We start from the raw sequence: 25,926 nt of genomic DNA, 5'->3' as shown, positions 1-25,926 counted from the left end.
GATTGGTGATTGGGTGTTTTTTAAAAGGCTAAATACAATTTTACCTTATTCCGAATTATGCGCGTATGGTGTACGGTGTATGCATCAAACGACTGACTCGCTTATAATTCACTTCGATCCGATTCACCCTTTTACCCCTCTTTGCATTCTGCTTTTCATCGCACTCTTACTCCTTCATCTTCTCCTTATACGATCATCGTACATACTCTCATTCGCCTGTCAACCAAACAGAGAGTCCCGTCACCATGCAAGTAACCTCTCTACTTCGATATTCCGGAGTATGTCCCTTCTTGGGGCACTCCACTGCCAACTCGCTCCGATCGATGGCATCGACCAACGTCAATTCAAACGTATCAACCTTGACTGCTAAAGCTATGACTTGCCCCATGATGGGTCCCAAGCTCGCTTCCATCTCTCAAGCTAGATCGTACGCTTCTGTAGCTGGGAACAAAGAGGTCGAAGCTATGCACAAGGTGAGTTGGTTTTCCACAAACGGAAACAAAGGGATCTGTGATTGCGATGTCCGATCATACGGATATATATATTATGTACACCACCCTTTTCCAGATCTCAGTGCTGACTTTGTCGTCGATATAGCAAAAGAACGTCCAGTTCAACAATGCTGAAGCTGCTAAATGCCCTCACGCTCAAGCTGCCAGGGAAGCAGCTGAGAATGTCAAGGAAACCGCTAGGACAGCTGGTAGATTCGATTATCAAGGTTTCTACGATGCTGAGCTGCAGAAGAAACACAAGGACAAGTGAGTCTCCTGAAACTTTCTGGCTCTTTGCATTTCGGTGGACCATGCGAGCGACCCTGAAAGAGATCGACGCTGATCACACGGTGGCAATAGGTCATACCGATACTTCAATAACATCAATCGACTCGCTGCCAAGTTCACAGTCGCGCATACATCCAATGTCAAAGATGAAGTAGATGTATGGTGTGCAAACGATTATCTGGGTATGAGTAAAAATCCGGTCGTGCTCGGCACAATGAAGTGAGCTTCTCCATACTCTTATTATGAAGGCAAGGGATTTTAGCTGACGATTCCGCTCCCAGACGTACGCTAGAACGGTACGGTGCAGGTGCAGGTGGTACCCGAAACATCGCTGGAAATGGTGCATTGCATCTCTCACTCGAAGACGAAGTCGCTTCTCTTCATCGTAAACAAGCCGCATTGGTCTTCTCATCGTGCTACGTCGCCAATGACGCTTGCCTAGCAACGATCGGAGCCAAATTACCTGGATGTGTCATTTTCTCCGATTCGTCCAATCACGCTTCTATGATTCAAGGTATCCGACATTCGGGCGCCAAGAAGGTCATCTTCAAGCACAACGATCTTGCCGATCTAGAAGCCAAACTTCAGGCTGTCCCTAAGGAGACCCCAAAACTCATCGCTTTCGAGTCCGTCTACTCCATGTGCGGTTCTGTCGCTCCCATCGAAGCCATTTGCGACTTGGCCGACAAATACGGCGCTATCACTTTCCTAGATGAAGTGCACGCTGTGGGCATGTATGGTCCGAATGGTGCTGGTGTCGCTGAACACCTCGATTACGATGCTCACAACGCCACTCGACTCTCCTCCGATCCGGTCAAGGGTAGTGTGATGGACCGAATCGATATCATCACTGGAACTCTCGGAAAAGCTTACGGAGTTGTCGGCGGATACATCGCTGGATCGTCCGATTTAGTCGATGTAGTCCGATCTTACGCTCCCGGATTCATCTTCACCACTTCTCTCCCTCCGGCAATCGTTGCCGGTGCTCAAGCTTCTATAGCTTATCAGAGGGAATACAAAGGCGATAGGCGATTACAGCAACTCAATACGCGAGAAGTCAAGAGACAGCTTCAAGGTCTCGATATCCCAGTCGTTCCCAATCCTTCGCACATCATTCCCGTTCTCGTAGGAGATGCGGCCTTGGCGAAAGAAGCTTCCGATATGTTGTTATCCAAACATCATATCTACGTTCAATCGATCAATTATCCGACTGTGGCTGTTGGAGAAGAACGATTGAGAATCACGCCTACTCCAGGACACTCGACTGAACAGATTACTCACCTCGTGGAATCTGTCAATTCTGTATTTAACAAGCTCAACCTGAAGAGAATCTCAGATTGGAAAGCCGTCGGAGGAAGAGCAGGTGTAGGAGCGCCTAATGCTGTTGCTCCGGAGAACGTGTGGTCCGATAAACAATTAGGTCTCAAAGATGGATCTGCCCCGGAGAGATTGACGAATGGATCAAAGGGAGTCGTTCACGATGAAGGTGTCGAAGTCGCTCAGAAGAGATTGACTCATCTACTTGGTGCGGACGCTGGGCCGGCTTTAGCTTCTATCCCTTACCTTTAGGCGAGGCTAAAATGTAGTCCTGTACCAGTGATCGCGCCTTCGCCAGGGGTATATTAGTCGCCTTTTTTAGCTTTTTCCATCAATCTATTCAACCTAGGTACTTTATCATATCTGCGCTTTCCTAGTACCGTTGTTCTTCATGGTGCTCTGATCATATGCATGTCTTACCTAGTTGATCTATTCAAATCACTTATACACGACCAGTCACAGCTGCGGCTAGCGGCCAATGACCATTTTTGCGGTGTCGGTTATGTCCGCGGTTGTATTCGCGTGTTTTGGATTTCAAAGTCACGGCAGACGTAAGCAGCATCGAACAAAGAAACAAGCCAGACGCAGTCAAGATTCTTATATCATTATCATTCTGCTTCTCCTTTGTTTGCCAAATTTCCAAGCATACTCACTGCGTCGGTCACTTCCTTCAGCCTTTAGAATATAGACAAGGCTTCAAGAGTCGTCCCGGAAGCTTGATCAAATTTCACCACTGAGAACACTCATCGAAGACCCGGTCTTCGAATTGCCGCTTGACTTGACTTGTGCTTGATCTGCCCAACCGGATTCAGGCGAGATGTCAACGCCAATATCAAGCCCTAGATCAAGATTAAGACTGATATGGTATATCCCTTTGGCCGTATTATGTGCTGGATCTGGTCAGTGTCTCATCCTCTTGTACAAACCGCGCTGTCTTACGGTGTCATTGCATGCTCATTCGACATCCATACCTGCTCTTATAGCTCGAGCGCACGAACATCATAATGTCACAGAGATAGATCCAGGGGTACCAATAGATGGCAAGATATATTTCCATGTGAGTGGTCTTGCCGCTCATAGCCCAATTGTACCGAATGCTATCTAGCGAACGTTCTTGTTCTCATTCTGATTTCCACAACCTACGCTTTACGTTCTATGTCCTATCACGACTGTAGACTGACTATGCATTCACAATGCGCAGGGGGCCCTGCAAACTTTCTTATGGGGTATTTCTTTCCCTATAGGCATGGTCTTAGGTCTTTCCAAGTAAGCTATACCTTTCGCTCATCGTCCTCATGCGACTGGCGGGTGACAAGATAGCTCAAAGAAGATATGTAATCGGTTCGCAGGTCAAAATACCATGTACCGTTACAATCGATAAATATAGTTTTGGTCTTTGTCGGTGAGTGTGATATTTTGGGCAGCTTCCATCATCTTGTTAAACGAACGCTGAGGCAGCTATGATATTTAGGAATGTATTTTGGTCATCATCATGGAGGAAGGCAATATCCTGAGACTGTCAGTAAACCCCCGCTATCGATGCCTTAGGAAATTGTAGTCATCTAGGATTCAGGCTGATATCAGATGAGTTGCTATATAGGTCCATGGCCTGATGGCTAAGATAATAAAATGGGTGATCATAGCGGTAAGGCATATTACAGCCTTCCCTCCAACCAATCAAGCGATCAATGCGTCCTAAGAATGACAACTGAATTGTATGTTGGCACTTCTAGCAAGGCGCCCTTGGTACATTCTTGAAATTGCATATCCTGGAGAAGAACGTTAGACCATGGGTCGTACCATTCCATTCGTTTATAGGCAAAGTATTCCCCATCTTAGGCTGGACACGTGAGTTCCGTACAATCTCTCTCGCTTGCTCTTCAGCCTTCGCGCCTCTTGCATCATGCTGACGGCGTCCTCGCGCAGAAATGCTCTTCGGGGTAGCTACCGCCCTGGGATACTGTAGAGGAGGACACCTTGGCCAATGTGCTGCGCACTATATCATGGGCTCAGCCTTCATAGGGTACGCCGCAATCATGGTGATCATGCTGCAAGTCGGTCAGAAGTGGTTGGAAAGGACAGGCAGGAGTCAGGAGATGCTGGATAGTACGGTCATCATGGTCTGGGTGAGCTTTCTTCATCGGTTGTAGATTCGTGGTCGATCTGAATTAGCTGATCCGCGCTATTCTTCCCGCCAACAAGGGAATAATCAATACGTTTACTGAACATCATGGTGGACCTTGGACACATAAGGATATGCAACACACTATGATGGTCAGCTTTTCGTCATGCGAGACTCTGGGCGAAGCTGATATATCAATCAATAGGGCGTACTTTGGTGGGCTGGTGGATTACTAGGAATGTTCTTGAGCAGGAATGGCAAGAGATCTTTCGTACCTGCTGTCATGTGAGTCCTCTGAACAAATCTCGACGAGATGGGTCTGTGCACATGAGCTGACTGTGAGTGCAGCATAATCATGACTGGATGGGGCATGAGTGCACACGAACAAGCTTTGATGATATCGTCGAAGGTAATTGAAGATCGGGTCAATCGATGGTGGACAGATGGCTGACTCTCATTCGCAGATACACGGACTGTTCGGCTATGCCCTCATCGCAGCTGGAACACTGCGCCTGATCGAAGTATGTTTTGTGCTCAACGATAAACCCACGCCGGCGGGCACAGTCCGGATATTCCAACACTTGCCGCCATACGTGAGTCAGCCGTTCCGTGACTGTGCTGAAATCAGCTGACAGCCTGCATGTCTCAGTTATTGACATTAGGAGGGTAAGCCTGAACTGACCAAGCCATTCAAAATGAAGGGTTTTAGCTGATTTGCCCATCCGCAGAACCCTCTTCATGTCAGCTACAGACGAAGAACTGCGATACGCAGATGGCGTAGGCATCGATCACGTCTCTTATGCCCTATTCGACTTTTCCCTTTCTTTCCTCTTATACCTGATAATTACTTTCCTGGTCCACCTATACTCGAACTCGGGCAAGAATGCACTTGCCAATAAAGAAGATGCTGCGATTGCGGAAGAAGCTGGGTACTCCAAATTGGGTCAAGGTGAAAATGGTCATGCCATACATGATGAGGAAGAGGATGGACCGGAAGCATACGAGTTGACGGAGCATGACGTATCTGGTTCTGGGTCAAGCGATGAGGGAACAAAGGTCAGAGGCGGGGACGAGATTGATTGGATGCACCAGGATGAGAATGCAGGTAGGTCCGGCGGAGTTAGATTGTAGATGCGTCAGTATTTGGTCAAGATCGATTGTTCCTCATGTATACTGTTTTCCTCTTGTCAGATCGTTTTCTGATCTGAATGCTGACTGATGTTCAAAGGAGTTGACGGATGTGAGGTTTACTGATATGCCTTTGAATTACTGAGAATGGCTGAGGGATGATGCTGGCTCATTCGCGTCCTCATCTCACTCTCTGCTCTGAGGATGCCTTTGATCAACGTTGAGAACACATCTGTCGACCTGGAATCTTATTCTGGGCATGTGAAAACTTTATTTCTTCCTTTCACCCTCTAGGCGAACACTCTCAAGCATACATCATGCATACATCTCAGCGATCGTTCGCGATTCACTATTTGACCATATACAGTATAATATCTTCCCAATCCCACCCATTCACTCATTCACTGAGACTAGTCACTCGCAACTCGGTCATTACAGATCTGACTCACCTGTAATTCTTGCTCCCTCCTGCTTGCCTTGCTGGACATACACCCGCGACAGGGACCCTGCTATAAAGACACGATACCAGCTTCCATATCACCCAATTCCTGGCATGAGCATCAATCGCAATATCACCATCGACGATCCGTCCCCACTAATCACCTACGTGGGTAACTGGGATGGAGGCGACCATGACGGTGATCCGTTCGTTGGGCAGTATAGCAACAGTACTTTCCATTCGTCTTACACCACTGGCGATGTGGCGAAATTTGATTTTGAGGGTAATGCGATCTGGTTATTTGGTGCATTCAGACCAAAGTAAGTCATACAAGCGACACAGTAGCGCCTTATTTGAAGCCATCAGATGAATAAGCTTGCATGCACGCTGATGAAGGTTCCTCTGGTCAGTCATGGCTACTATTCGGTCTCCATTGACGGCGCCGAGAAAACGTATAATAACGGAAACAAGACGGACGACGTATTTGTGCAAGTCCTGTATTCGCTCAGGAATTTGCAGCAGGGTAAACATGAGCTGGTCCTGACGAATGAGAAGGGGTATAATGGCAGCGATGCAAGGAATGGATACGGATGTACGTCTTCTCTGACCAGTCGGATGCTACCTCCGCCAGTACGGCGTGCAAACTTCGTACGGGCCAATAGTGGCTAATCTGAGAATCGCACAAATGGCAGGGCTGGATCTCGATTTCATCATGTATCAAACATCGTAAGTCCACGCCGACTCCAAATGCCATCCAGCTGTGCACTTCCTATAGGGCAAAAGAGTAGCCCCGAAAACAGTTGAGCGAACAAATGATCTGGGTCTTAGCTCGTCATCGTCTTCGCCTAGCTCTGGAACGGGTCTAGCCCAATATAACGATTCGATGGTGATTACCACCGGTACGCCGCGAGTGCAACTCCATTTGTCAGTGACTGTGATATGTTTCTCCGCCTTCTGCAAGTCTTGAGCTGACCCCTGCGGCAATATAGCCCAAGTGGGACGCCCCATCCTATCGAAATTTCGGCTGCGAAGGCCGTACGGTCGATGAACGTCCTCACGTTGTTCTGTGCGGTCATGATAACGCTTTTACGCTCGGCCCGTAATTTAGGATGACTCACCTTCAGCATCTCAACATGTCTTGTTCGCTTCTTCTGCACTGCAGCGCTCACATTATCGACGGGATATATGACAAGCGAGTCTATACTGTATCATGCTATAGCAGGTTCGCCGGCAGTATATGCAGTATATCTCCTTCATTACGGTGAAACAGCAGCAAATCACAATAACTCCATGAGGAGAAAGGTAAACCGGGTTTTCGTATGCATCAGCTGGTCAATCATGATCTACGCAAGCTAGCTCGAGGCTGCATCACCACACTACAGTTTGTGCTCCTCTACCCACTTGCCTGCTGATTCCGAAAGCTCCTGGGAGATATCCCAATACGAGACATTCATATTCTTCTGCGAAGCCTGGAGAGCGATCCATCGACCGGCTTGTGAGGCAGTCCGGTCCAAGGTACATTGACGTTGTTTAGTGGCTATTCCAAGAAAAGCGGAGGTTCGTTCGTTGTTGACCCAATCTTTGAGTGTCTGAGTATCTTCCTTGGACAAGTACCCGTGCCTATGCTTAGACATCACCAGCTGCCCATTCTCCACCTGGTACAGAGCAACGAACGAGTTTACGCCCCTAGCTTTTTCTTGTTCGGTTAATCCTTCCCAGGGTCGAACGGTCGGGACGTCCCAATGATCGTGGGTTTCTTGATGCGTTTGTTCAGGCAACTTTGGCTGGGTCTGCGCGGCGAAGGGAGCACTGTGAGCAAAAGGCTCCGCTGTTGCTGGGGCTGAAGCCGGGAGTGTGGTTGAGCTTGCCGCAGCATAGTTTATCCCGGAGTCCATAGAGGCAACGTGGTTACCGTCCTTTTCTGCATAATCGTCAATAGAGCTTGGCGGAGTCGGCTGGTGAGTATCAAACCCGGTGTTGTAGTACACGTTGCCGTTGTCAACGAAACCAGCGAAGTCTCCTTGCCAAGGGCAGGATGGGCCGCCATAGTACTGGTGAGGATATCCATAATTTCCACTCATCTGGTCGGACGAAGACACATGATCCCCAGGCGTAGCCGTGTAAGTGGCTACAGGAGGGTAGTCTGCTGCGAAGGGGTCTGGGTGGGAGGTATAATGCGGGAAGTTGTGGTCCATGATTAGCGCATAGACAGGAGGATGAGCACAGGTCAGGAACCAAATGTAAGTCCCAATATGAGGCCCGCGCTGATCTTTATGACGCGGAAAGACTGCAAGAGATACAGTATGCGTACCATCCAGAGATGACTCGATGCAAACCCCGCATATACCGAGAAGCGAGAAGTAAAGAGCAGAAGCAGCCAAAGGCCGAGACCAGAATCACCGGAGAACCCGGCGTCCAGCTCTGAGCACCTTTGAGCGTGATGTAAAATCACATGTCATCGACATCAAAGGCTGAGAAATAAAGAAGTTGATGCAAGGGGACAGGACATAAGGGAGGCAATTCCCACAAAGGATCTGTCTCCCAAATCTGAGATGTGGCGTAGCGGCCAAGGACGCATAATCAGATGACATGAATGACTGTTTGCTGTGTTATGACAGTCTGCATATTTCGCAGAATGGATCTTCAACAGGATTGTTGTTGCTCGATGCTGCTCTTCTAAGCTGTTTTTGCAGTCAGAGACTCAAAGTTTGGTATGATGCAACCCGGTGGGAGATTTAAGTCCCCAATGGTCCATAAGCAATATTATACGGAGAGTGTGGCAAGTGCAATGGTCAGGCATGCAGTCCGCTGATTCCACTTCGGATGTGCTATCTAGTGATACATTAATACAGAGGAACGAAGTCCCTGAAGTGTGTTGGCAGCGCTGTACAGCATCATTTGAGCTCTGACATAGGCACGTCAAACGGGTTTTGTACATCGCGATCCAGCCTAACATATCATACGGCAGTAAATCAAAGTTCACCTGTGATTGCAAACATCGCTCGATCCCGTCATTGTCAGGTCGATCGTGTCTGACAACTATGACAGCCATTGACCGCTATTATTATTTCGGAACTCATCCATACGCACTCGCAGGTCAAACTGACTATTGACAGTCTCACGGGTCTTGTACTCGAAATTACCGGGACCTGTGAGCCTAGCCCACAGCGAGACGTTATCAGTGCTTTCAATTTTCGTTCTCGTGCTCTTGAAGATTTCGTCAGCTTGCCAGTAAGTGATGGCCTCTCTATGGGTCGTCGTTGTTCCGGATCCCATTTCAAAGGTGTGCGTTCTGCTGTACCCCTTTAGTCTCCATTTTGATTTGACGTAGACTGTAGTGTTTATTTCAGATAAGGCTTAGACGTGATATCGCCAAACCCATACTATACGATTAAAACGTGCAGCTCAGTCTGCTTTTATACCATTGAAGTCCATGTACCAAGTCGAATTTCGAGTCAAACTTTCCCAAGCTGTCCGCACGCGACTGCCCTACTCCATCTTCTCATGCGTAAATTCGAAGGCGCAATTCGTAACTCAGCTGCGCGTCCTGTCAAAGGGAGGAGCCATTTGTGAGGAAGGGTGCTTCTTCCAGTGCTGGTCACCGCTGCATGCTCACAATGTCGGGAATATGATTAGATAGAATCGACCTGCTCCTGGCCTGCCAAAATAGATTCGCAGCCCACAAAACAAGGATGAGTCGTATCTTACCCGAGAATCGAGGAACACATGCCGTCTGATGCGACGATTGGGTCCAGCACGCAATGACCAGGCGGATTTGCCCACGTTCGGGAGCTCTCCTCACTTTTGTTTTGTTGGCTATGCAGATATTCTGGCTGCTCATATCGAAGAACCTACCCGCACGACTGTTCCGCTGCGAGGATCACGAAGTGCCACTGACTCTGCACGGCAAAACCTTTCTGAGACATTGCCTTCTTTGAGCTGGATGGATGTTTCCTGGAGCAAGACGAGATCATCCCTGTGGCCTCCCATGCATAAAGTCACATTATTCATATGAGTAGATCCTCATTTGCCCGCTGCACTTATGCATGAGCTTCACTAAGCTGCGGCCAGATCTGCGAGTCTGCATGAGGGGACTAGCCATTGCGCTCAGCATCATCTTCGATTGAAATATTCCTCCAGACTATAAACTTCTCGAGCAGACAATCCATGCGTGGTATCCTCGCTACCGTCAGGTAGGCAGATAGTCACAAAGCCCGTATCTTCCGCCGAATGCGCACGACCCTCACATATCGCAAGAAACACGCTGGCCTCTTCAGCCTGTCGTCGACTGATGTTATACGTCGTCTCCGCGGCGTTAATGTTGCGGCAAGTCCATGCGGAATAGGCAGGCGGCCCTCTGAAGGATCTTTCTAATGCCTGGACTGCAGCAGAAGGTAGACGGCCCACTCTGTAGTCCCCGTTTGCATCAGGTCTCGAGATGATGGCATAACCAGTATCTTGGTCAAATCTCGGCATTTGGTCCCACTGTTGGAGTTGTGCAATTCCGTTCACAGCCTCTTCTGACGTGATCCTGGCTTCGCGCTCATGCTGCACCATTGTAGTGCTGGGTCCAAGCGTAGAGTTCCGGTTCCTCAGGCTCAAGCATGGTCTGTTCCGGTTCCTCAGGCTCAGGAATGGTCTGTTGCGGTTCTTCGTACATGTACGGCATGGCAAGTAGTCTATCGTCGTGTAGGTCCGGATTCTATGGATGTTTGAAGACTGATTGCGGCTGAATGCAAATAATGATCTTCCGCCGCAGAATATATAGTCTGAGCAATATCTCGCTTCGAGCGACCTCACCGACAGATATTCGGAGGGAGTGATAGCTGTGCTCTCCTCACCCGCGTAGCAAAGATGACGACAAAGGATCGTAGAGGTAACGCGAGACCCTTCGAAATATGACGTCTGATGGCCTTCGGCAGCTCCAAGATCCGCCCGGCGAAGACTGGCGATCCAAGACTTTCCATTCAGGTATTCGATGCTATCAATGGATGATAAGCTGCAAGAACTACCATTAGTGGACAATCGCTTAGGGCCAGGCTCAACGGACGACCCCATCCCTTCATGGCGCTTGGGACCTTTCATAATCTGTCAGACCTTCGAGGGTAACGATCGGAGGCTTCGCGCCGAAGCGACTGTAAGCCCTGCGTGGAGCCTCATTACAAAGGTGGAATATGATCCTAACTTCGACAAGTTCCGGATTTGTTGGGAAGAAGTATGCAATGTTATTGACTCATACAAGTGGTACAAGGCGCAGATGACCTAGCAAGCTAACATGCAATACAAGGTACTCTTCCGCCTTCTTCCCATCATATTCCTGCTCCATCAGACAAAGGTGCCACCATCTACTTTTCCCTCATAGCACTTTCAAATAATCTACCACCAGGTCCGCCCTCACGCCGGCTACTCGACCCCCTCGCCCGCTCACGATCGATTTTGACTCTCTTCGAGGCGCCCGGAGACTCTTCTCTAGCGGGTGTACCTGTTTCTACATTACTCAATATTAGCGAACTCACTTCTGTTAGCCCGCATTCCGGGACGACTTACCCTCTAGGGCCCTCTTACGTGGATCCACATAACCTTCGCCACCCCTTTCCCTGTCTCTGTTATCGCCTGAGCGCGTTCTTGGAGGCGGCGATCGACGGTCAGAGCGTTGCGGTTGATCCGGGACACCGCCCATTCTTTCGGTTAGACTAGGACCGTTTCCACTTCTACCGGCGGCAGGAGCGGGGGAGTTGCTAGCTGCGCCCGGTCGTGGCGGAAGAGCATGTGCGAGTCTATTGGCAGTGGAGCTGTTGTTGTTATTAGACGTAGGGGGAGCGGATGATCTAGTTTGTCGAGGTGCCTCCACTATCCTATCATTTGCAGCCGGGGGCGTTGGAAGTGGATTGTCTCGCGAAGCTGGTAAGAGCTCTCTAGGAGCGTTGTCCCTTCTTGGGGTTCGCTCGCTTCCGTTGGTATTATCGGGTCGACGGTCTGCAGCAGGTACGGAGGGTTGTCGAGAAGGTGGACCAGGACTTCGCCGAGCAGCTTCTCGAGCAGGTGGCCTACTATCCCTGGTGTCCCTGGCTTCCCTTTCAGCTCTAGGTACACCTCGTCGATCCCTCTCCCTATCGTCTCTTTCCCGATCCCGTTCCCGTTCAGATTTGTCCACTCCGTTTCTCGTGTCACGATGCCGATCTCGATCTCGCTCGTCAGGCCTTTCATGTCTCCTCTCTCTTTCTCGATCACGTCCCGTATCTCTCCGAGGGGGATCATCGATACGTCTTGGTTCTTCGTCTCGCTTCCGCTTTTCACCTCGATCATCCCTATCTCTCGTAGTCCTTTCTCTAGGCTTCGTGGCATCCTTTTCTCGTTCCACGTCTCGCCTGTGGCTACCAGTGTCCCTAGACGAGCGCCTAGCATCTCTTCGGTCATCCGCACTGGCACTAGAGCCGGCCAATCGATCGTGTCGAGCTTGCAGCAAATCTTCTTGCTTTCTTCGATCCTTGTCTTCGTCAGCTGCTGGCGCTGGCGCTGACGCTGGCACTTCCCGAGGCTTATCTCTCTCGCGATCGCGTTCCCTGTCATCCCTTCTACGACGCTCCCTTTCTCTGTCTCTATCTCGATCCGATTCTCTGACCCTATCTCGATCTCTATCTCGATCTCGCTCGTCTCTTTCTCTTCGAGCTGACCTGCGGGATCCTACACTGGCCTTCGACTCCACACTACCACTTCTACGGGTTTTGGGCGCAGGCGACGTGCGCCTTGATGAGGCAGGCGTTGGTGATTTGGGCCGAGGTTCAGCCGGTATCGGTAAAGCCGGCGGAACCGTGGGAGCAGGCGTGGCGGCCGGCGAAGCGGATGAAGGTGGAGGGGCAGGTCGCTTGATACTACCGAACTTCTTAGCTCTTGCTGCTGCCCTGGCTTCGTCGACGGCTAAGTCGGATGGAGGACCCATAGAAGCGGAAGGAACGACCGGCTTTTCCGCAGCGCTCCTCGAAGGTCCCGCTGGAATCGGGGTGTTTCGACCATCAGACACGGACCGAGTGGTGGCTGCTGGACCAGTCGGAGCAGCTGACGCTCGAGTGTGCCGCGGTGCGACCGGAGGAGAAGTAGGTCTGACTTCAGGCCGAGCCGGCGAAGGCGCTCGAGACGAGGCGGCTTGGGCTTCTGTTTTAATGGTTTCGACGGCAGGTTCAGGGGTACTTCTGTAACGGCTGGGTCAGTCACACGTTTCTTGACAATTTGTGATCGACTCACTTGACCTCGCTCTTCGCTGTCACACTACTGGTCGATTTATTTCGGGACTCTTCCAATTTCTGACGAATCTTCTCTCGATCAGCGATGTTTGCAGGCGTTGACACGGGCGTGGAAGAGCCGTTCGTCGAATGCGGTGTGGCATTGCCGTTGGGTGCAGGACTATCGCTGGCTTTGGGCCCAGTAGGAACATTCTTTGCTTGAGCAGCTTGAGCAGCTTGGGCCTGTCGCTGACCACCAGGCTAAGGAAAAGTGTAAGCCGAGCAGGAGTGGCGAAATAGCCCAAAAACAACCTACGTAGAATTTGGCGGACGAAACATAGGGTCTGACCTCCTGACGTTTCTTGAGACCGGTCAAGAAGCTGTCGAGGAAACAGTCATCAGAAAAATATCAACCACATCAGACGAAGGGCACGCAAAACTCACGAGAGACACATCATTTTGAGATCATTGGTTATCTCACCGTTTTTGCCACTTTGCAATTTCTTGACGGCAGCTTCAACTGCATTACCATTGGTGTCCATGGCAGGGAAAAACTTGATCACTTGCAAGGCGACGATGATGGCATTTTTGTTATGCATGAACTCAGCCTCAGACCAGCATGACACGAGAGCCTGGGTGCGGACTTGAATGTCAGCTCATCGTGTACAGCAGAAGGATGGACGGGACTCACCTTAGATAGGGTATTGTGACATTTGGCGTAGAAGCTCCTGAATTCTTGCCATTCCATGTGGCGAATCGGTTCGGCGGGTTTCTTTCTGAAAAGCATGCCGGGTAATGTTTTCTGGGTTTCCTCTCCTGCCTGTTGATCAGGCTTCAAACCCAAAGCTTCCAGCTTGTATACCTTTTCATCCCGATGCCAAACGTCCAGATCCGCCAAAATCGCAGCTAGACATCGTCCGAAATTTCTAGCTTCACTATCTGTACAAGAGAATATGCACGCTGCGAGATTATCGTTGAAGAAGTTGTTGTATGCATATAACGTTGAGAAGCCGACTGTTCCCAAGTCGTGAGCTGTGCGAATGAATTTTGCCACGAATACCGCATCGCAAGGCGTGAGGATCGCTCGAGGGTAAAAACAGTACTGATGAAGTTGAGCTGCAGTGACGGTTTGTAAGGATTTTTCCGCTATGTCTACAAATTGTGACTTAGGTGAGCGGAGTTCTGATCATTTCCTTATAGCTTGTAGGTGCGAGAGGACGGTTGACTTACTTTTACCGAACCATTTCGCGCTTTCTGTTTTCAGTCTCCTTTTGATAACCGCATTGACCTCCTTGCCGTGCGCTTCCTTCTCCTTCTCCAGCACAGCAACTCGGTTCTTCAGCCGTGTTACCTCAGCTTGTTGTTCAGCAACCGCAGTCTTATCTTTCACCATGATTCGCCACCCGGAGACTATCGATATGTTCCGATTGATCGACTTGATTGCCTCATCATACGATTCAGGCGAGAATGCAATGTCTGACATGGTAAGATGCCAAAAGATAACGAAGAACGGCGCACTGAGCGCTTCGTTGACATCTTGCGGAAGCAACGCCTTGGCCTGCTTCATGGTAGCAGTCAACGGGATAGGCCACCAAGGTTTACCTTTTCCGCCAGCCTTGGTCGCACTAGCGACGTCGCCGTTCGGATGTTCGTTCTTGATATCCTCCATAATCACGTCTTCAGTCTCGGACTGCAATGTAGCTGCGAGCGGAGACACCGGCATTTTGGTAGGGTCTACGGCTGGCGATGCCAACCTTTCGGTCCCAGCCTTCCGCTCGGCTTCAAGGCGCTTCTTGAGGTTCGCATCGTGTTCCGCCTTGGCCTTATCAAGCTCCGCGTTGAGTTTCGGTCGAAGTATCTGGAAAGCCATCCCATATTCTAAGCCAAAGTCTTCGACCAGCTCTTGAAGACTTGGCGTCGAAGCAAGCTGTTCCTCCGAAGAAAGTTGTTCTACCAGAAAATCGCCAAATTGCATGAACGCAGTATGACACTGCGAGAAGGCATCAGCTTGAGCTTAAGAACGGGGTCGTTGGAGGTCGACTGACAGTATCTTGGACCAGGTTCATCGCTTTGATGGGCGTATCCGACTGCTTGTCAACGACAGCCTGCCTTGTTTGAGCGAGTGCGATCCATATTGGGATAGCCATGCCTGTCGATTTGAGAGCATTGACCAATCTGGGTAAAGATTTCTTGATATTCTTCAGCTTGTCGACCGGAGCCTCCTTGGGCTTATCGGTACCTGGTTCTGGCGGCGGAGCAATCTGTATCCTCGTGGTGTTGAAAGCTTCCTTGACCATCTCCTTGCCTCCTCCATACGCTTGGAGTTGAGTATCAGAAACACCATCATTCGGTACAGGCTCTATTCCGGACATCGAGCTCATCAATTTTTCCAAGATGATCAGGTCTCCCGATTGGCCCCTCATTAGTCGGTTGATGATGTATTGCAAAACCGGTCCAAGATCCATGTTGACGTATCGTCGATTAAAGTCGCCCACGAATTTAGATAGACCTGCAGAAGAGCGTCAGCGGAACGTCCGAGGCTTCGGGATGCGAAGGCTTACGTTCGAGCCATAGTGCTACACCTGTACCAGTTTCGTTTAACCTTTGAGCTCTGTCATCTGACAGCGTATCCAACATGACGAAAGTAGCTACGTCAAAGGATAGCTGAGTCATGTATCGTCCAGCATCCACAATGGCTGATCCTATGTTGGGATATGCCTTGACCTGAGTTACAGCCGTGGTCCACAAGAAAAGCGGGTTGCCATGACTGAGTTTGGCGAGCAATCGAGCCGAATGCCGTTCCGCTTGAGTAGCTGCCGAAGCTGATCCACTTGTGGATGAAGAAGTGACACGTCGTAGAGCTTTTTGGACCTCCTTGGTACACTCGCTTGCCGCGTGTGCGGCCACTGGACAAGGGTTTCTTCCTTTGAAACTGCAAGTACTGTCCCGCCATTCGCCGTACAGACTATACCGTACCGTGTAAGGGAAGAAGCTGAGAAGTGTCCAGAGCTCCACGTCGAATGCGGCGGTCGCATTGGAGCAGGAGAGTGACGGTAGCAAGGATATGCGTATGATGTCTAGCCAAGGCTTCATCTCCTGTATTGTCGGCTACTCGTATGAGCTTTTGCTTCGATTAGTTCGGACTCACCTCTAAAGCCTCGGAAGTATCCAGGTCTCCAGTTTCCATTTTACCTTCTTTCTCCTTCTTCAAGGCAGCAAAATGGGCCACTCCAATCCTGCATATCCTCACCATGATAGACGCGTCTCTACCTCCGAGACCTCGTATCAAAGATAGCCACCGCAGACCTTTGTCGTTGATCTCTTCCACACTGGTCCACTTCTCCATATTATCACGCCAACCCGGGTAGAAGAAGATGAATCGTTTCAGATTGGTGTCCGGAGGCGGCGGCGAATGAAGCGTCGGTGTCAAGTCTTTGGATGTTGGCGCAGAAGTCGGTGCCGAAGCGCCCACGTCCAGATCATCACCGTCGTTGTCCACAGTTGGCAGGGTGACAGACCGATACAGCTCTTCCAGTGCGAAATCGATGTTCCGTAGAATAATATCGGCGATTGCTATGTGACTTTGCGCTATCCAGGGAAATTTGCTGAGGAAATACAACGCTGCAGGTAAGTCACCAATGGCTAGCAATGCTTGCGCAAGCTGAATCCGTTGTTCGGGCGGAGGTTTCGGTGGTGGACCGCCAGCTTCCGCTTGAGTCGAGGACGAGTCTGCCGGCGGGTCGTCATCCAGTAAAACCGAATTGGACAAGGCGTTCGAAGGGCCTGACCGCGAGCTGACCGAGGAATACCATTTCCTCCTTATCTCCTCCATCTGACTATCATTGGGCGAAAGCTGAATCAATTGTTAAGACGTGAGCGAGAATAAGGGTGAGCGCAGATGGAAACCATTTGGCGACGCACGAAGGGAAGAAGGTCGGCTAAGCTGACGAAACCGTGCTTGATCAACAGAGCGGCCATATATGTGAGTCCCATGGGCGTATCTCCACCTTCGGGTTTCTGAGCAGAAGTCTCAGTAATCGATTCTGTAACGTCGATCCACAGGTATACGACTCACTTGATAAAAACCGAATTTGAAACCTAGCACCTGAGCGAGCACCCTGTCACCGCCAGGATGCAATGCATCACCTATACTGTCCACCTCGCTCCCAGGCCATGTCTCCACAGCTTTACCTTTCCCTTTGATGTCCGAAGCGCTGGCACTGCCCCAAGGCGATCTTTTCAAGAGATCGAGAAAGAAGCGCCAGTGAGTTGCGACATGACAGCTCGCGATTTCGAGGATGATGTCTAGTACTCTAGGCGGTGATAGATTGAAATAACCAATCAAGCCCATGATTTTCGACCACACCCTCTTGGCTCTGATCTTTCTATCACTCTCGCTTTCCGCCAATGTCTCTTCGACCGAGTGAGGCAGGGCGTCTGGACTCGTCAGCAATACTATGAGACCTGAGAATCCCTCAGAGCATTCCCTCATCAAGTTATACTTCCTCTGTTTGAAGAAGAGGGTGGTATTTTTCTTGACGAGGGCTTTTTGCAATGCTTGGGGTTGTGTTGGGAAAGGATGTAATCCTAAATTTACTAGTCTATCCGGATTCAGAAGTAGGTTGACGATATGAGGTGGTAATTTGTTGTTCCCCTACGGAGGTGTGTTAGGTCAAGGTAGATTACTAGCAAGGTCGGGTGCCCGCCTTGAGCATGGAGGTTAACGCACTAGTAGGAGTTTGATTACTGCTAAGCCAGATACAATGTTTGGCTTCGGTTTGACTTCTTCGCCAACCATCTCCACATCTTCGTTCGGGTTCTTCTCTTCCTTGGTATCTTCTTTCTCCTGTTCCATCATCTCCACTACGTCCACCAAGGCCTCACCAAACAACTCGACATGGTCGTCATCTAAGCCTTCTATTGCTTGAGCGAAGAAGTCCGCTAGGACATCTGCTTCCAATTCTGACGAAAGCATTCTGGAGAAAGTATTCGCGAGAGGTATCGTGGCTAAAGTGGTAGATGTGACTGTAGCCTGTTCCAATTGAGCTGTGACGATCTCCTTCATGATAGTCTCGCCTTCGGACGTCCAAGATTGGAGAGCATCGGCTATTTTGACACCGACATCGGTTGACAGCAAGAGCCCATGACTCGAAGTCGACGCATCGACTGAGTCTGACTCCGCCGTCTTCTTGGTACCGCGCCGAGGAGGCATCTTGTACGGTGTCTCGGCGGGTATCTCTAAACCTATGATACAAGATACGACTTTAGTATAAAGGCAGACCAGAGAAGGATAATTCGGATTGAAGCGTCAAGAAGTCCCAGAGTGAGTGCGTGAATGAGACGGTGGAAGTCGCCGCTAATCAAGGTGTTTGAGTGCCACGAGGGCTCATTATGAGAATATCGCCGATTGACTAAGTGACTACTTGTTTCTTCCACATCACCTTTGATCCGCGTCATCACTTTTACCATTATTGTTGTTGTTGTCGCTTTCCTCCTCCTCTCCATCTCTTCCTCTTCTATACAGACCGGAGCATCCAGAGCTTCTTTTGCCTCGACTCCCAACGCCCCGATGGCAGAGAACACCGATCCGACGATGGGTGGCTTGGATGCATTGGTCGCTGCAGCGTCGTCTGTCGCTGGGCAGGGCAAGAGACGAGCCAATCGTGCTGCCAATTCTGATATGGACAACGTTATAGATCCCGCTTTGCAGGTGAGTCTCCATTCTCGACTCATTGATTCGTAATCGGCCATGGCGGTCTAGCTGACGTCACGTATGAGTAGAATACTGCTACTACCGATGTAGCCGATGCTATGTCGGTCTTCTTGACGAATCCAGCTGTAGTGCAGCTGATAGCAGAATACAACGCCAAAAAACAACATCGACAAGTTAGCTTGTATACTCAACTCTTGTCAGGGTCAGTCGCACCTAGCACCATCACGCCCGATACACCCGTGCAGCAAACTCGGTCCGGTCGTATATCAAGACCACCTGTATATCCACCTCCAACCACCAACCCATTCCAGCAATTCCTAAACACTCAATCCACCCCCAACATCCCTGTACCCGCTCCCTCGATCAACAACGATCAAACCCAAATACAAGCTATCAAAGATGCTCTGGAGAACGTTTCCACCGTACACCAGAACAATCATCTCCTCAATGATGGCACTTCACTTGCAGATGCAGCGAGTTATGACGCATTGCTACAATCGGTCAATAACGACCCTTCATCTGTAAATTCAAGGTTCTGGAGGAACGATAATCTCCTGAGTGGATTACCTGGGTGGACAGGGATAGAAGCCACCACACTAGCTCAGGCGGCCGCTTCGGCCGATACATCGTCTGCGCCTTTTGGTCAGAGATCGTTAGGACACGGCCTACCGAATGGCAAACCTCTCAACGCGGATGAGCGAAAACGAAGCGCGTCCGTCCTAGATGACACGGGCGATGAAAGTATTGACTCGCCAATCACGAAGCGATACAAAGATTCAGAACCAGTCGAGAATGTCGAGGGGCTGCCGGAGTGGCCGTTGCCTCCTACAGGAAAGGGCGGAAGAAAGAATATGCCCCGAGAAGAACTGTTGGCTAGGCGCAGAGCGAGAAATAGAGTTGCAGGTAGGTCTTTGGGGTATCCAGATTGGCCTTGAGATTCCGCTTACAGTGTCTTCTGGTGAACAGCGCAAGAATCCAGAAAGAAGAAGAAAGAGTTTTTCGGTGGGATAGCGGATCAGCTAAAAGATCGCGATCAGGCTTACGAGCAATTACATGCTCATTGTAAGAGATTGGAACAAGAGTGAGCTTTGGACGGAGTCGTAATCGCCGCATGTGTATTGCTTGTGCTGATGGTCTCTCAACTTCGAAAAGGGTTGAGGCGCTCAAGAAGGTAATCCTCGGTGCCGGTCTTGAATTACCTAATGATATACCAACCCCGATCGATACTTTGCCAGGACCTACTCCTGGTCCTTCGGTCTTGCCCACAGCCGAGGACACCTCATTCAATATCGACTCAATAACTTCCGGCCTGGATCTACCCTTCCATGACTTGTTCACAATCGATGACAATGACGCAGACGATCTCGATTTCATACCTCCATCATCGCCTAAGCGGGGCGATTCAGATTCGGAAGATTCCGACGACGAAGAGGATCCTACACCGCGTCCTATCAGTGCCAATAACAATGGCCCGGGCGCAAGTAATGGAAGGAAGAGTAGACGCAAAGCGAATGCTTCGGAGTCCGAGCGGGCGCCGGACACAGGAGAGACACCCACGAATGCAGGTACGAATGGTGGTGCAGCCGAAGGGGAAGGGGAAGGGGAAGGGGAGGCAGAGGATGTAGAGGAAGATCTGTTCTTGCCGATTGAGGATGTACCAATTCCACCGAGGGACGAAGAGGATCAAGAGAAGGTGATGAAGCGGGCTATGAATGAACTGCACGTCGATACCCCTCAACAACTCATGGGGGTGATCAAGAAGATGGTGGAGACTGCTGGGTATGGTGGTGTAACGGAAGAACAGGTCGGCATGTTGAGCAAGCTTCTCGCTTTGGGTCAAGCTCAAGGGATGAGTATCTGGTAGTTTAATGAACCAATCAACAAGTATAATAAAGTCGCTTGATGTGTGATAGCAGGCTTAGGCGAATCTCTGTAAGATATAATTTAAAATCTCATTTGACGATGCATTGTATGCAGCTGTATATAGATGTCATACATACCAAATTAGCCCATTTTGATCGTCGTTGATATTAGAACGAGCGGGAAGGGCGTTCATTGATCAATCGTCATCACGATTAAGGCTTGTACTCGTACTTCTTCAGGTCTTCCAGACTGACACCTTTCAAAGCATGAAGTGCCGTCGAAGAGAGATCGACCCTATGAAGTGGTAAAAAGCACGCCACACGCAGCGCGAAAGGCAATCAGCCCCGTGGAATAGATGTCGCTGCGTCGTTTCAATCCTGATGAGCGAGTAGTGATGAGGGAAAGGCGACTCACCGAGGAACGACCTTTTCGCCCAATTTCTCCGAGGCGAACATGGCTTCTTTCCACCTATTAACGCAAAGACACCATCTACAACCATCTTTCAAACCCGGGAATCCCCCTCGGGGGGTCATGAGGTCGTTGCCTATCCCCACCGTGACCGTCCGTAAGCTGTGACTGAATTTGCATTCCACAATGCCATACCTGACGACATGGCTCGGTGCGTCGGCTCACCTTGATCTTTACTGTATTCCAAAAACTCTTTACTAACTACTCCTCCAATATAATGATTCCCCGGATCCTGCTCTATGCCCCAACAATACCCGTCCCGCTGAAACCCAGTGGGATGGGTCGAGTCGCCCTCTTTAGTATGTGGCTGAAGCGGTGCATGGAGCACTGATAAAAACAATCACACAAAAGCGTGGGATCCAAATGTCAGCTTCTTCGCAACTCTTCACTGCGGCATATCATAGGACTTTGTCTTGTTGTATATCCTTAAGCAGATTCGGTTCGAGGGCAAGTATAAGGTGCAAAGATGAGATCTGAACATCGCAGATTCACGATTAAGTAGACTTACCGTTCAATTTAGTGGGATCCAATACCATCGTAGTTGCCGATCTACTTCCTATACCCCCACCGAACGAGGTACTCAATGAATGCGAGATAGTCTGGATCCTTCCAGTGAGGATGGTCGATAATGTCAATGGGATCGATAGTATACCTCTCAGGTTCATGTCGAGCTTTCTTGCTTGAAGATGATCAGAACCGTCTGAAATTAGGTGCTCATAGTACTCAATTCGGTGAGATCACGACGAAATGATCAGAGGATCGGCGAAGAGGTACGTCATTTCGTGTCATGGACTTCCTCCACTCTGCTTTCCATTCACCATAATGAGCATCCTGCATTTGCACTACTAGTATGATCATTCGCATGCGCTCGCCTGAGCTATTGAAAAATATGGAAACGAGAAGATAAAACGAAAGCGAACGCAACAGCATCACATAGTCATACGCATGTGCATGTCGTGGGGATTTGTCTCATATACAATGCATTAACTCGCTATTGACGTTCAGCCTTCTAGGGTATTCTATCGTCCGATGTGCTGGTCTACCATTCTTCCCGAGCTTACGCTTAAGCAGCGTTCTTTCCCTTGACGAAAGTAGCGACGAAGTTGGAGAAGTACTAAATGGTAAACAACATCACAAAACGATTAGCACGAACTCGCGATGATTCGCACCCGAATAGGGTATAATATTGGGCAGTGCCCAAAACTCACCTTTCCTTGGTGTTCAGCAACGGCCAAATCGTTGGCAGTGGGTTGCAAGTGACCATCGGAAGCAGCGACAGTGGAAGCACCGTATGGCGAACCACCTTGAACAGACTCGATCTCCCCGACCAAGGGGTTAGAGTAACCGATCGGCACGTATACCAGACCGTGGTGCGCGAAGAAGGGGAAAGTGGTGGTTACGGTGGTCTCGTGTCCTGAGTGTTGTCCGGCAGTCGAGGTGAACATGGATACCTATAGCAAACACCTGTTTAGCATTCCCTCTACTATTTCACTTTCTGATTGCGGGTTGCGGACGAAGGGACGGAGGGAAAGAGACCGTCAAGTCAAGACTTACGAATTTGCCGACTAAGCCACCGGTAGCCCAAAGTCCACCAGTTCTGTCGAACAATGCTGATACTTGGGCAGGGACTCGTCCGTATCTGCAGCGTCAAGTCAGCAGGTCAATTTCCGTTTTCAAGCTCAAATGGGCAAATTTGACGAAAGGTTAGACTTACCGGGTGGGCGCACCGAGGATGATACCGTCAGCCTCCTTGAGAGCTTCGGGAGTGGCCAATGGGTACTTGGGGCTCAATGAACCGCCAGCGTACATCTTCTCAAGCACTTCCTTGGGGAGGGTCTCCTCGCTGATTGAGTACGAATCAGCACTCACAGTAAAATGCGAGAAAATTGCTTGACTTACATGAAGTACGGCTTGACGGTCACTCCAGTAGCTTCGGCACCTTTGATGACGCTCTCAGCTAAAGCACCGATGTGCCCGTAGGTAGAGTAGAATACAACAGCGATAATGGGTTTAGCCGACCTGTCGATAGAAATAAGACCATCCATGCATTCATTCACTCGGTCAGTCGAAGTACAAACCCGAAGATCCCGAAGCGATTTTTGATCTCGTACTCACATTTCGTTTATTTGTGTTTTCGGTTCGAGAATATGGATACAAGTAATAAAATCTATGCAGTGCGTATTGGTTGAAAAGTGGCAAGATCGTTAACGTCGGATCCACTTGACTCTTATATGTATGGATGGATGGATGTCAGCGACGAGATGCATGTGCGATGACGATAAGGGAATTAGACCGCAGCTTACTCAATCCATCCCATGCATCTCAAAGGCCTCTTGGTGTCAGACGCGCCATGCCAGATTATTTTCCTTTTTGGTGCAGATCATCACACACTTTTCCAGCCTAATCCCGACGGAAGCGGGAAAAGCCTATCATTCAGCATTCAAGCCGCCGGAGCTTACTCATTTTTCCACGTTTCCACTTTGTCAAAGGGAGGTCCCCGTTGCAGCTACAGATCCCGCGAGGAAACCGGATCAGGTATGCAGGGTCAATCGGATTCGGATGTAAAGGGTCAAGAGGGAACGCTAAGGTACCATCAGCGAAAAGGTTAGCTAAGCTGATATTTCGGGAAAAGTAAAATGATAACATGGCAAGCAGACTTACCAATTGGCACCGCGATTTAGTGATACATGCGATTGATTGTTAATCTTCTTTCGTTTTGCATGTATATCTATATCGCGTTGTGGTACTTGAGTGATCACTTAGGTGTACTTTGTCAGCCTCAACCGTTCTCTTTGTGTTACAACCTTCATCTCGCAGTCCGTATAGTGTGTTTATAGTCCTATAATTCAATTCTCCAGCCAAATCGATCCGCAAACAAAGATGTGAGTACATACCGGTGTCTATGGCCCCTGGCCTCATGATCTTTGCGTTGACAACCGTCGTCCTTGACCGTTCGTAGGTCTAGCAAACCGATCATCGCCGTTGCCATCTACTCGATGTACGGGCACATCGACGCCCTCGCGACTGAGATCATCAAAGGTGTCGAGTCGACCGGGGCCATCGTCAAGCCTTATGTAATGTGAGCTCTTTCTCACCCCACTTCGCATTTCCATTTCAATACCTTGAGGCTGAGCAACACGCTGTGATGTCCAGTCAAGAGACCTTGCCGAACGAAGTCCTCACGAAGATGTACGCCAATACGTCACTCCAATCTAAATACCCGGTCATCACCCCTCAGGATCTCAAAGAAGTTGACGGGTTGATCTTGGGAGCTCCAACGAGGTGCGTGTGTTCGTCTAGCGTGTAGTCTCGAAAATCGCGGTCATGATGAGATGCTAATGTGAAGCGCTCAAAGGTACGGTCGATTGCCTGCTCAAGTGGATGCGTTCTTCGATCAGACCGGTGGATTATGGGCTAGTGGTGCATTAGTAGGCAAATTCGTCACTATGTTCACCAGTGCTGCGGGTCAACATAGTGGTCATGAGGTGGGTCCAAGACCTACTACCCCGATCTTCGTACATGTATAACACATCTGACACTTACCGATAATATTTCTGCATACCGTAGTCAACCTATTTGACGACTTTCCCATTCTTCGCTCATCGTGAGTCACAATTTCTTGCCATGACTGACATCATTTGAACCTTGCTGATGTTTTATTCCCCAAGCAGACGGTTGTAAGTTATCATTCCGCATCACTTTAGTCAATTCGGACCAATGTTGACCTTTCTTCGCCATCTCGATTAATCAGTCGCATACGTACCAATCGGTAAGTTGTATCAGTCCGAATAGGGGCTTACGATAATCCAAGTTCTGACGGTCCCTTGTATTCGCAGCCTACTCCAACCCGTTAGTTGGTAACGTCGATTCCGTACAAGGCAGTTCACCATACGGAGTATCCACTATTGCCGGCGCAGACGGTCATCTACAGCCAACCGCTAACGACTTAGCCATCGCTCAGCACCAGGGTCAAGTGAGTCCAGGCCCCAACACGATCACCTTCGAGACATAAGACCTTGATATTGATGAGTGCCGTACGTATCAGTACTTCGCCAATTTCGTCGGTACTTTTGTAAAGGGTAAACAAGCGTAAGTTTAACCGTCCAGCTCTATTACCTAGCCGAGATGAGGCTTACTCACCAGCTCTCTCCCACATATCAGTACCACCGTAGTCTCTCCTACCGATGCCGCCAACTCTGTTCCGGAGAAAGTTGCTGGTGAACCAACCTCTACCAACGGATACAATGTAGAGAAGGGGCATGAGGAAGCCACCTCCACCGCTGCCCCAGCTCAAGCTACTGCCGAGAGCACACCTACAGCAGCCGGAACTCCCACTCCTACACAGGGTGAGAAAAAGGCCACACCAGCATCGGCACCAGCTGCGCCAGCGAAGACGGCCGAGAAGAAGCAGAAAAAGAAGGGATTCTTCTCTTGTTGCGATGATTCGGGTATCGACAAGTAGGGATTGGGCGGATCTGCTTCAAAGTGAAGGATATTCAGATGTTAATGCGGCCTCGATAGAGCTATATAATAAGATCAGAACGAATCAGAGATGCTATCCGGTTAGAGTTTATTGTCAGCGATAAGCACGTCATGGGAATGACACTGATTATCTTGGCGGATTTGACGACTGCTCCTTGCTGAAGACTGCACCTTCCGACACCAAAATCGATCCGATATGTATTGATCTGAATTTGACCGATTGAGAAGGTCTTTAGATCTAGGCTGATCCTCTGAACGTGAGGTTCGCCTAGGCGTTGGCATATCCCTGCCTCCAACGCTTCGAATGCGAATGTGTTCCGAAGCGCCCGGCCTCTGACTAGATGAAATCTGGCACAAAGGTGCATGAGACCCTAAAAAGCGAGTGAATTAGACAC

General features: G+C 49.7%; 10 protein-coding genes across 10 annotated transcripts; 5 read left to right on the top strand and 5 right to left on the bottom strand.

Annotated features, from left to right (window-relative positions):
- Window positions 1–245: 245 nt before the first annotated feature.
- I303_103473 (5-aminolevulinic acid synthase) lies at window positions 246–2,348 on the top strand (the record flags this gene model as incomplete). Its single annotated transcript, XM_018406817.1, has 4 exons — window positions 246–473; window positions 598–758; window positions 852–998; window positions 1,061–2,348. 4 exons carry the CDS (start codon window positions 246–248, stop codon window positions 2,346–2,348), a joined length of 1,824 nt encoding a protein of 607 aa, XP_018263625.1.
- Window positions 2,349–2,913: 565 nt separating this feature from the next.
- On the top strand, window positions 2,914–5,349 carry I303_103472 (uncharacterized protein; the record flags this gene model as incomplete). Its single annotated transcript, XM_018406816.1, has 13 exons — window positions 2,914–3,153; window positions 3,298–3,362; window positions 3,446–3,498; window positions 3,568–3,614; window positions 3,697–3,741; window positions 3,830–3,944; window positions 4,023–4,222; window positions 4,299–4,370; window positions 4,424–4,503; window positions 4,567–4,627; window positions 4,683–4,811; window positions 4,868–4,884; window positions 4,947–5,349. 13 exons carry the CDS (start codon window positions 2,914–2,916, stop codon window positions 5,347–5,349), a joined length of 1,527 nt encoding a protein of 508 aa, XP_018263624.1.
- A 550-nt stretch (window positions 5,350–5,899) lies between these two features.
- Window positions 5,900–6,898, top strand: I303_103471 (uncharacterized protein; the record flags this gene model as incomplete). The annotated part of the gene is made up of 5 exons (XM_018406815.1): window positions 5,900–6,105; window positions 6,196–6,377; window positions 6,478–6,511; window positions 6,614–6,709; window positions 6,775–6,898. 5 exons carry the CDS (start codon window positions 5,900–5,902, stop codon window positions 6,896–6,898), a joined length of 642 nt encoding a protein of 213 aa, XP_018263623.1.
- A 263-nt stretch (window positions 6,899–7,161) lies between these two features.
- I303_103470 (uncharacterized protein) lies at window positions 7,162–7,980 on the bottom strand (the record flags this gene model as incomplete). The annotated part of the gene is made up of 1 exon (XM_018406814.1): window positions 7,162–7,980. One exon carries the CDS (start codon window positions 7,978–7,980, stop codon window positions 7,162–7,164), a length of 819 nt encoding a protein of 272 aa, XP_018263622.1.
- A 1,918-nt stretch (window positions 7,981–9,898) lies between these two features.
- Window positions 9,899–10,342, bottom strand: I303_103469 (uncharacterized protein; the record flags this gene model as incomplete). Its single annotated transcript, XM_065968760.1, has 1 exon — window positions 9,899–10,342. The coding sequence occupies one exon, from the start codon at window positions 10,340–10,342 to the stop codon at window positions 9,899–9,901; it is 444 nt and encodes a 147-aa protein (XP_065824832.1).
- A 788-nt stretch (window positions 10,343–11,130) lies between these two features.
- Window positions 11,131–18,217, bottom strand: I303_103468 (uncharacterized protein; the record flags this gene model as incomplete). Its single annotated transcript, XM_065968759.1, has 13 exons — window positions 11,131–11,273; window positions 11,333–12,975; window positions 13,028–13,266; window positions 13,322–13,385; window positions 13,450–13,637; window positions 13,697–14,157; window positions 14,236–14,995; window positions 15,051–15,514; window positions 15,567–16,101; window positions 16,154–16,858; window positions 16,927–17,022; window positions 17,081–17,659; window positions 17,735–18,217. The coding sequence occupies 13 exons, from the start codon at window positions 18,215–18,217 to the stop codon at window positions 11,131–11,133; spliced, it is 6,360 nt and encodes a 2,119-aa protein (XP_065824831.1).
- Window positions 18,218–18,574: 357 nt separating this feature from the next.
- Window positions 18,575–20,582, top strand: I303_103467 (uncharacterized protein; the record flags this gene model as incomplete). Its single annotated transcript, XM_018406812.1, has 4 exons — window positions 18,575–18,715; window positions 18,787–19,621; window positions 19,685–19,799; window positions 19,871–20,582. The coding sequence occupies 4 exons, from the start codon at window positions 18,575–18,577 to the stop codon at window positions 20,580–20,582; spliced, it is 1,803 nt and encodes a 600-aa protein (XP_018263620.1).
- Window positions 20,583–20,793: 211 nt separating this feature from the next.
- Window positions 20,794–21,714, bottom strand: I303_103466 (uncharacterized protein; the record flags this gene model as incomplete). Its single annotated transcript, XM_018406811.1, has 4 exons — window positions 20,794–20,875; window positions 20,996–21,125; window positions 21,215–21,376; window positions 21,558–21,714. 4 exons carry the CDS (start codon window positions 21,712–21,714, stop codon window positions 20,794–20,796), a joined length of 531 nt encoding a protein of 176 aa, XP_018263619.1.
- A 398-nt stretch (window positions 21,715–22,112) lies between these two features.
- Window positions 22,113–23,094, bottom strand: I303_103465 (NAD(P)H:quinone oxidoreductase, type IV; the record flags this gene model as incomplete). The annotated part of the gene is made up of 5 exons (XM_018406810.1): window positions 22,113–22,163; window positions 22,258–22,500; window positions 22,604–22,688; window positions 22,764–22,892; window positions 22,949–23,094. The coding sequence occupies 5 exons, from the start codon at window positions 23,092–23,094 to the stop codon at window positions 22,113–22,115; spliced, it is 654 nt and encodes a 217-aa protein (XP_018263618.1).
- A 951-nt stretch (window positions 23,095–24,045) lies between these two features.
- On the top strand, window positions 24,046–25,511 carry I303_103464 (NAD(P)H:quinone oxidoreductase, type IV; the record flags this gene model as incomplete). The annotated part of the gene is made up of 8 exons (XM_018406809.1): window positions 24,046–24,128; window positions 24,203–24,331; window positions 24,405–24,534; window positions 24,617–24,653; window positions 24,801–24,818; window positions 24,886–25,022; window positions 25,095–25,138; window positions 25,211–25,511. 8 exons carry the CDS (start codon window positions 24,046–24,048, stop codon window positions 25,509–25,511), a joined length of 879 nt encoding a protein of 292 aa, XP_018263617.1.
- Between the last annotated feature and the right edge of the window lie 415 nt (window positions 25,512–25,926).

The sequence above is a fragment of the Kwoniella dejecticola genome, chromosome 4 (assembly GCF_000512565.2).
Source record: "Kwoniella dejecticola CBS 10117 chromosome 4, complete sequence".
Lineage (NCBI taxonomy): Eukaryota > Fungi > Basidiomycota > Tremellomycetes > Tremellales > Cryptococcaceae > Kwoniella > Kwoniella dejecticola.
This window is presented reverse-complemented; position numbering and strand designations above follow the sequence as displayed.